Genomic DNA, 10,562 nt, shown 5'->3' on the forward strand with positions numbered 1-10,562 from the left:
ATATTTTCAACATTTTTTTTCTATTTCTTGTCTAGTGGTCATCTTCTCTTCATCAAAAAGTAAATTTTAAATTCTCTATTTTGTTTTATATAGCTCCATATGACTCTATATATCTTTCAATTTCATTGTTTCTCTTTTTGATATTTTTAATTACAAATTTTAATTCAAACAATTATAATTTAGGTATTAATCTATTTTTTTATTCTCTTCATGAATTTATATATTTTATTTTATTCTCAATTTAGTGATCGTTATTATTTATTTGTTTATCTTTCGTTCTATTCTATTATATGTAATTATGTTGTATATAAATTTTTAAAGTGAATTGATCAATTTGCTAATTTAAAATATATATATTTATTTATTTATTTTTAGAAACAGTAATGGAAAAATATTTCAAAAGAAAATTACCTCTAAAATCTGAAGTCACTCTATTAGTCACTCCATTAGATTTGATGCGAAGAAACTTAGTGGCTAATATAATTTTTGGTTTTTTTTTTGTATTCAAATAATTAATGTGCACTTTTATGTTTTTAAATTTAAATTAATATATCTTTTGATAGTAATGTATATTATTTTTGTCCCCTAACAAAGTTTTTAGGTCCGTCACTACATATAAATTATAAAAAAAAATTATTAATTTTATGTATTATTTATCTATAAATATGTATAATTTATGTTTCGGTAATGTTAAGGAGAGAAAAAAAAGTCAAAACTTATCTTATTTAAAATTCATTAATAAATGCTAAATAAAGTAAGTTATAACGTTTTTGGCTAATATTTTTTTATTACTAAACATTTTTGTTTATGTTTCCTATCAAAATCATATATAAAAAATTACTATTATTATTGGAATCAGTTTACATGCCAATGAATTGAAGTTATCTAAATTTAAATTTGACACATTTAATATATAAACTTAAATCTAAGCTCAAATAATTTGACTCACCAACTTGCAAACTTAATTTATTGAGCTGTTAACAAATTGAGTTTAAATTATGTCATGAGTTGACTTCACTTATTTCCAATTTTAGCTACTAATAAAATTTTTAGTGGTAAATTTTATAAACATTTAATAATATCTTATACTTGAGAGCTAAGAAGTGAACCAACCACCAATTAGTACTTGAGATATTAATTAACCAAAAACGTAGCTTACAAGGGATAGATATAGATAGATTCATATTTTATTCTTGTGAGCAAAGATAATTCCATATGAACTAAGATTTGGTGTAGCCTCATCATCATCATCAGCATCCTATCCAAAAAATTCATGGTTGAACTTTAGCCAATTTGCAAACATGATATAGTATGGTAATTAATAAGTGCTGAATCAGCACCACCAGTCACATGAAAACAGTGCACACAAGCATGCCACGTTGCCTTCCAACATCCAATGGTGTAAAGCCACTTGTGAACATAAAAAGTGGTTAATTTAATTAATGTGCATATGATTTCGAAGATTGGAGTTGAAGCTGTATATATGTGTACAACTAACTAGTCTTGCCGTTCACATCATTGTACTCTGGACGGCACCAAGAAAGGTTCATAACCTTGCTCATCTACACCCTCACAATTAAACCAAGAAAGTTTGTGGTCCTAATTAATAAAGGGAATAGCTAGTGTGAATCCTATCGCCATCACCATGCACTACTACCTCTCTAAGTCATAGCTTTTTAAAGATTAAGAGTACAAGATTAAAGATTATAATTGCATCTTGCAATTTGTGTATCACATACAACACTACTACTCATGACTTGGTCCTTCAAGTTAACAAGATATTACCATGAATGTGGAATAAAGGTAACTTTTAATTTGGATGAGGGTATTCATATAACTTTGTGATTCTAATTCCAAAAGTGTATTAATCCTGGTTACCAGTTTTGCCATTATCTTGATATATGCATTGCATGTGCTGATTGAGGAAATTAAAGATATTTTGGTTTAATATATATAAGTATATAACTAATTCGTTATGAATTACTTCAAACTTTTAACATTTGTTTAAACTAACAGTGAGTTAATAATTTGAGTAAATCCAAATTATTGGTTCTCTTTTTATATTTAAAATACAAAATTAATCTCTCTAAAAATCAATACCATTTAAATTTAAATTTAAAATACAAATCCAATCTAAATAATAATAATTAATTTTAAATTCTAAATTTATATCATTAATTTTAGAAAATTTGGTAAGGCGAGATAAAAATTTAATTCAATTTGAATTGAATGTCACTACTCTAAAAAATTAATTTAGTATTAATTTCTAAATTCAAAAACTGATGAGCTATTTACTTCATATATATCAATCACTATTATTCGGTTTAACCTGCCCCACTTGAATACTCGCATAAACTTAAGAATTTGATTCAGCATACAAGTGTATACACATAGACTAGTAGTAAAGTAAGGTTGTTTTGAGGTATTGGGATAGAAACTGGAAGATTAAGACACAGTATCATGTTTGTTGACACAGAGATTGATACTAAAATTTCAGTATTTCAATACCTCAAAAGAGTAGGGACACAAGGGATTGAAATTTTTAGAGATCGAAACTGAAACTTTAATAACATTTTATACCTAAAATACCCTTATTTCAATTAATTAATTCTAATTTTATCCTTTATGCAAATTAAATTAGAGTTTTATTTTTATTTTAATTTCTGTCTCTTATTTTGCACCAAACAGAATATTAAATTAGAGTTCCAATTTTAAAGTTTATTTCAGTCTCTGTCTCTTAATCTCTATCTTTCAATTTCAGCAGTCTCTGTCTCTCCACCAAACGACTAGCTAAGATAATTCCCAGATGAGACTAATTACTAGGAACGTTTTGTGGCTACCAAATAGTGACCAAGCTGCATAGCATAACCACCCATTAAATTCCAAGCCAATATAATAGAAGAAGAAAAAGGGTAGCAAAAAAATCAGAACTTGCTACCTATATAATAGCAGCTTCAGCTTTGATTTTTTGTTGGGCATTATCATGATATTTCCATGCATCTTTTCTCCTTTTTTATATCTCACTCAACAACCTAAACAAAAGTTGAGTCACCCTTAGCTTCATTCCCTCTACTATACTCTATCTTATTTTGTGGTATTCAGAAACCAATTAAGCATAAAACTAGTGTTTGATTATAGGCATTAGGCCATGGCAGCTTGTGGGAGCCTTCAGCATATATTTGAGAATAAGCTGTTACCAGAAAATCCAACACTCATTGAATCCCTTTCATGGAACCAAATCAAACCAGTAGTAGTGAATCCCTTAGAGCATCAACAGCACTCATTCACTGAGATATTTGGTGAACTCCATTTCAAGGAGACTACTCTAATATCATCGTCATCAAATTACACAAAGCTAAACCAGAATAACAATGAAGATTTTGGTGAATCAAGCAACAATAAAAGCAGGAGGCACAAAAGCAGTGACAGCTTTTCATCTTGGAGTTCTGAAAGCTTGCAGCTTTGCACTGAAGGCCTTGGGTTTGAGAGCTCATATGATGTTGAAGACATGATGAAGAGTCATGAGAGTGGTGAGAAAGAGTACTGTGTGGAAAACCATGCAGCAGCACAAGTTTCAGAAGAATATAATGATTGCTATGGTGGCGGCGGTGGAGAACATTGGAGGAGGTCATCAAGGATGAGTAGTGGTGGAGGGAACTCTTACCCTCCTCCAATTTCAAGCATAGGGAGGAGTGGGAAGCCTGGGGTTTTGTTCAGATCATTCAGGAGTAATGGCAGGTTTGTCTTGGAAGAGATACGGGTACCATCACAGGAGTTCTTACATGCTTCTAGAGAGGATGGAAGGTTGAAGCTCCATTTTATTCATCCTGATGATGATGATGATGATGATGATGATGAGTTTCTAGAAGAAGAAGAAGAAGAAGATGTTGACGAAGAACAAGAAGAAGAAGAGTAGTGAGCAGAAACAAGGGAAATTAAATTAAAAGAGAATGATGGTTGTGTAAGTGTGAATAATGATCATCATGCATGTAAATGAAGAAGAACAGATATGAATGCATATGCTTGTTAATTATATATAGTAGCTAGTATCTTTAGTTTCTTTCTTTTCTTTTCAATTCATTATAGTAGTTAGTATCTTTATTTTGTAGTAAAAAGTTAATTAAAGAACTGCCTCTGACATACATATATACCAAAAGAGGATCTCAATTGTAAACTTTAATGATTGGCTTAAATCTAATTAAGTCTCTAACTATATCCCTTCAATAATCTTGCCATTCATTCTGACCATTTCAGAATTTTTAATGCTTCTAGAAGGAAATAAGTGATGCATAATATTTGAAATAATGTTTTGCTTACAATATTTCTTCAATTTTGTCCTATCAGTCCCATTTCCAAGATCCTTTCATTGTGAACAAAGTCAGATATGATACATAACTTCTTCTACCCAAATTCACGTCATACATGATATATATTAGTTGCTTTAAGTTATAAATAAATTTAGCTAAAAAGGGAAAACTAACTACTTTTACCGATGAAGAAGGTAGACTGGCATGTTCCATTAATTAATCGTCACATATAATTAATTAATGTAATTTTAGGGTAAATAACATAACAAACTAAATAGTCTCTAATATTACACCAATATTCTAAAATAAAATAACTTACATGTATGTTCTAAATATTTTTATATTTTAGATTCAATTATTAATAGTACAATATATACATTCTAAATCGAATCTAATTAATTCGATTTATATAAAACCATTCAGGACATGTATGTAAACTATTTTCAATTATTAATAGCTTAAATGGCATAGTTTTTCCATACTCAATTAAAAAGTTGCGAGTTTGAATCTTCTATTTTTGGTAAAAAAAACTATTTTATTTTAGGACATTGGTATAATATTGGAAAATGGAGACTATTTATTTTGTTTTATGTTATTTAATCTAATTATTTTTTCTTATAAAAAAACTAAAATAGAACGAAAGTAGATATCGAACAGATAATTTAGAATCCAGAAGAGCAGAACCCGAAACGGCAATTGCAATACGAATATAGGATTGTGAAAGGGATAACAGTATAACACATGCAAACAAACATATTTTAGGAAAAAAAGAATAGCAAGTTGGGAGCATGTAATATATATGTGATGTATATTTCATAGAGCACCTTTTACAAGAATAATATCATAATATTTGGCGTTAATACCACATCCTTGCAGCACAAAATTTAAGGAACCCACTTATGACATCGCATACCTTTTCTTTATGGATGAAAACTGAAAAGTATGAGGAATATATATCAGAAAGGAATAATTCACTTATAAAATTAATAATAGAATAATATTAGGGAATTATTTTTTTTAACTAATATTAATTTATTTTTTAAAATTATTTTATTTATTTTAAATTTTAGTTTTTAAATTATAAAATTTTAATTCTAAATTTTAAATTATATTTTTAAAATAAAATTAATTAATGATGATTAACAAAAAATTACTTCTTCGTAGTTTTTCTTAATAACAATAGATTTATTCACTCATTTTATATTATCTACTAAACAAATTAATAGCTCATTGTATCAGTATTATTAAGAGAAAAACTTTTAAACGGCATGATAATTACTTCAAAAAATAATAACAAGGTCTTTAATAAAAAAATATTATTTTTAGTTTTTGATGTTTATTTTTGTGAAATTAATTAGTTTTTTTATTAATATTTTTTTTGTATTAATAAAATAATACCTACATGATATATTAAATTATTAATTTATTCATTAAGAACGAATTAGAATTAATAAATTTTTATTTGTTGGGAGTCTTATTGTGTTTTAGGAGTAATTATCAAAATTATTTAATTTTTTTATTGTTTGTTATTTTTTTTAATTATATTAGCTAAATTTATTATGTAAAACTAAAAAAAAAATATTAATAATTTTTAAATTATTTTTATTTATAAAAATTAAATAAATAATATATTAATAATTAACGTGTCACATAAACATATTTTTTAGAGAGATCATTGACAGGAGAGTTAACTAATCTCACAAAATTAAATATCAAAGATCAAAATATGAAATGTTTTTTTTTTCAAAATCTCATAGTCTTTTAAAAAAATTATCGATATGGGTATTTACCCTATTATTAATGAATTTGATACAACTCTACTCGTAATTAATAAATATGATTATGACATTGTTTAATTTTGGTGTGACTCCACGAATAAATCATACTTTAATTTATCGGATAATAATAATAAAGAGATAAATAATAATCATTCAAATAATTATTCTACATTAATGATAAATTTTAAGAGAAATACGATAAAGTATATTAAAATAATTATTTATAAAATATATATAAAATAATATATATATAAATACCTAAAATTATTTCATCCCAGAACAAATTATTGCAATATATATGGGGGCTGAATTAGGGATGGCAAAATTCTCCGAGACACGGGGATCCCTGCGAGGACTGCCCCGAATGGAGATCCGATTGTGGGGAATTTTTCCCGCGGGGATGGGGATGGGGGACAAAATTCCCCCGAAGCAGGCGCGGGGACCCGAGCGGGGATCCCCGCCCCGTCCCCTCTATTCCCCGAAATTTATGAATTCCTTGAATTATCCTTAATAGTTTATTTCTCATATATGTTTTTTAGACATTTCTCACACACATATATATAGAAACCCAAAACTCCTAATCTTTATTTGCATAACCCTTCTTCAATTCAGAGATTCCTAAGGCAGTCCATACTTCATCCAACCTTTTTGCAGCCACCCCCTCGTCACCCTTCTCACCGCATCGTCACACCTCACCGTGCCATTACCCTTACCGCATCGTAATTTCTTTTTGCAGCGTTCCTTTTCGTAACTCTGCCATCGTGTCCATTCTCCTCTCTGTTGCCGCGTCTCCCACCTCGTCTACTACTTTGTCCTTTGGCTCGTCGTTGCGTCCCCATTGCGTTATTTTGAAAGAAGTCACCATTGTGTCATTTAGACTTTTTGTATAAAATCTTGCAGTTTTTGTATAAGATAGATACTTGCAGCTCTATTCATATGGAAATTAATAATTAGTTAGAACTATTATGTACATGCGGAATGGGGTCCCCGCGGGGAATGGGGTCCGGTGGGGAATGAGGATGGGGAGCAATATTCCCCCATGGCGGGGAATGGGGCGGGGATGGGGAGCAAATCTGAGGGCGGGGATGGGAAGCAGGAAGACATCCCCGCCCCCACCCTGCCCCATTGACATCCCTAGGCTGAATGGCTTATTTATGTTTTTACAGGAAATTAAAGAAACAGCTCTAACGAAACTCTTTTTTAGTATCGTCAATGTTTGGGACACCGTAAGGTTAATGTGATGGAATATTAGTTACAGGGGAGATCTTAATTATTTCACTTGTTCTAAATTTCAATGAAACCTTGTATTCTACTCTACTCTGCACCCGAAACTTATCTAATAAGGCGGCTTAGGATTCGGTGGTTCCAGAACGTTTGGACCATTAAATGGTCACATAATAAAACATGTTTTTTAAATTTTTTTAATAACTGTTAAATAGTCTTTTTTTAAATTTAATTATAAATTAACCCTATATATTTTATTTAATTATAAAAATGATTTTTTATTTTATAAATAATTATTTTATCATAAATCTATCATGTTTATTAACAATCAAGGACAAAAACAATAACGAATTAGATCTTCCATTGATCCTAATAAATTTTTTGGCTATTACAATCGATTAAAAGATTAAATTTGATCCGTTACCTTCGTGAGGAATCATAAAATCGTGTTTCCTTGAAAATCAATCGATTGGACTATCAAACCAATCGATTGAATTATAACTCAATCGATTGGATTACAGTTTACCACTAAACAATCGATTGAAAATTGTTGGGTAGCATGGTTTTCGCAAAAATAAATCGATTGGTCATATTACCCAATCGATTGAACGATGACTAAAAATGTATGTTTCTTACAATTCAATCGATTGAATGCTTCAAAACAACCTGGGTCTCACAATTCAATCGATTGCTTTTGATACCCAATCGATTGAATTCATAAAAACAATATGAACATGGCAAATTCAATCGATTGAAGCGTGCTACCCAATCGATTGAAATGTATAAGAGTACATTCATTATGTTACAGGAGTACATTCATTATCTTATAATTTTAATAATTAATGTAAATTTTAAAAAATTGAATAAATTTATATTTATTTTGATTACATTCAAAAGTGAATTATATGTATTCTTATAATAAAAAAATATACTTAACTTCTTTTATAATAAGTAAGTTTTTAATAATTTAATTTATTAAAAAATTCTCATCTTTTTATTTATCCTACAAAATAAAAATTCATATTAATAGTTTTGAATAAGAGAATTAAAATAAAATATAAAAATAAACCTTGAATAAGAAAAATACAAAATTTTCAATTTAAAAATATAAAAAAATTAAAAGATAAAAAAATTATTTAAATATGATTTTTCAAGACACTCTATGACTTATATGAATAAATATTATTTTTAAAATGAATCATGATAGATTGATACAAAAATTATTGTGTGTAAATTTTTTTAAAAAATAATAAACCTCTCTCGTTAATAATAATATTGGAACATAAATTTAAATACTAATTGATATTATATATTGTGTAGGTACCTAGAGTATATTAGAAAAGTACGTTAATAATTTGAAGAGAAAAATTATTAGTGTAAATTTATTTTTTTTAAAAAATTATCCTTATCGAACTATTTTACTTATATTCCTTCAAAACATATCTTAATAAAAATATTTGTAACAATAATTTACATCTAATAAAAATATCTTAATGAGGTTACTGTGAAAAAATGGGTAAAAATTTTTTTATTTAACGAAATTGACAAAAGAATTTTTTTAATAATAAACCTCTCTTTAAGAGTAATATTGGAATTTAAATTTAGACACTAATTATCATTATATATTGCATATAAGCATCAATAGTATATTATTAAAATAGTATGATAATAATTTAAAGAGAAAAATTATTCTTTGTACATTTAATTAAAAAAAAATTACCTTGTTTAAACTATAGTGTAAGTGGAGCCATTTTTATAATCTTACAATTGAGAGTGAGCAATTTTTTTAAGTGAAGCAGTTACATCATTCTGTCATGGGTTAATGACAAATTTATAGAACGTGAGTACGTGATTGAGTATGTAGTTTTAGATTATAAAAACAGGGGTAAAATAGAAAAAAAATATTGGATACCAAACCCTCTGGATTCCCATTATATATTGTTATAGATAAGTATAGTTTCTTAAAATTTTGGGTATTCAGGCCACTACTCGCCCCCTCTAGATCCGTCCATGACTAATTAATAATAAAAAATAATAACATCTATTTACTTTTTAGTATTTCTCAATGTCTGTGAATTAATAAAAGATAAAAAAAATATTTTTTCCTTACACAATCAATTTCACGAATAAAGTATCGAAACGAATAATTGCTAAATTAGAGATTCTATTCACTGTCCTCAATTTTGTAAGGTTTATTTTTTGAACACTACAATAAAAAACTTGATTGGACCTTTGCTGATTGCTGCAACGGTGATTAACGATGAAGAAATAGTGGATATTAAATAGACGAATAAAAAATAAAAAAAATTGGATATTGAGTAGATGGATGTTCTAAAGAAAAACAATGAATTTTTTTATAATCAAAGAAAATGATACACGATTTCAACGGTGGGATTGAATAATTGGTGATGGATTATTCACTAATTTATAATGTTAATATTAAGGAAAAGATAAGATTAGAATATCTAAATCAAAATAAAATCGCAAAAATTGAAGATAGAATTTTAAAGATAAGATAGATGAATAACAAGATAATTTCTAAAAACGATAACAAGATTGAAATAGGCGTAGTACACATTTCAATCGATTGGGTAACACACTTCAATCGATTGAATTTGACATGTCCATATTGTTTTCATGAATTCAATCGATTGGGTATCAAAAGCAATCGATTGAATTGTGAGACCCAGGTTGTTTTGAAGCATTCAATCAATTGAAAATTCTAAACAATCGATTGAATTGTAAGAAACACACATTTTTAGTCATCGTTCAATCGATTGGGTAATATGACCAATCGATTGATTTTTGCGGAAATCATGATGTCCATCAATTTTCAATCGATTGTTATCGAGTTATAATTCAATCGATTGGTTTGATAATCCAATCGATTGGTTTTCAAGGAAACACGATTTTATGATTCCTCACGAACGTGACGGATCAAATTTAATCTTTTAATCGATTGGAATAGTCAAAAAATTTATTAGGATCAATAAAAGATCTAATTCGTTATTGTTTTTGTTCTTGATTGTTAATAAACATGATAGATTTATGATAAAATAATTATTTATAAAATAAAAAATTATTTTTATAATTAAATAAAATATATGGGATTAATTTGTAATTAAATTTAAAAAATGACTATTTAACAGTTATTAAAAAAATTTAAAAAACATGTTTTGTTATGGGACCATTTAATGGTCCAAACGTTCTTGAACCATCGAATCCGGTGCCTAATAAAGCTAATTAAGGTTCA

The 10,562-nt window shown here is 27.7% G+C and overlaps 1 protein-coding gene across 1 annotated transcript; it reads left to right on the forward strand.

The window, feature by feature from the left end:
- Positions 1-2,358: 2,358 nt before the first annotated feature.
- Positions 2,359-4,035, forward strand: LOC112772416 (protein FAF-like, chloroplastic). Its single transcript, XM_025817359.2, has one exon. The coding sequence runs from the start codon at positions 3,149-3,151 to the stop codon at positions 3,914-3,916; it is 768 nt and encodes a 255-aa protein (XP_025673144.1). The 5' UTR covers positions 2,359-3,148; the 3' UTR covers positions 3,917-4,035.
- Positions 4,036-10,562: the final 6,527 nt, after the last annotated feature.

The sequence above is a fragment of the Arachis hypogaea genome, chromosome 18, assembly GCF_003086295.3.
Source record: "Arachis hypogaea cultivar Tifrunner chromosome 18, arahy.Tifrunner.gnm2.J5K5, whole genome shotgun sequence".
Lineage (NCBI taxonomy): Eukaryota > Viridiplantae > Streptophyta > Magnoliopsida > Fabales > Fabaceae > Arachis > Arachis hypogaea.

Excerpts from the sequence above, each read along its gene's own strand:
- LOC112772416 (XM_025817359.2), top strand. The coding sequence starts at position 3,149 with ATGGCAGCTTGTGGGAGCCTTCAGCATATATTTGAGAATAAGCTGTTA.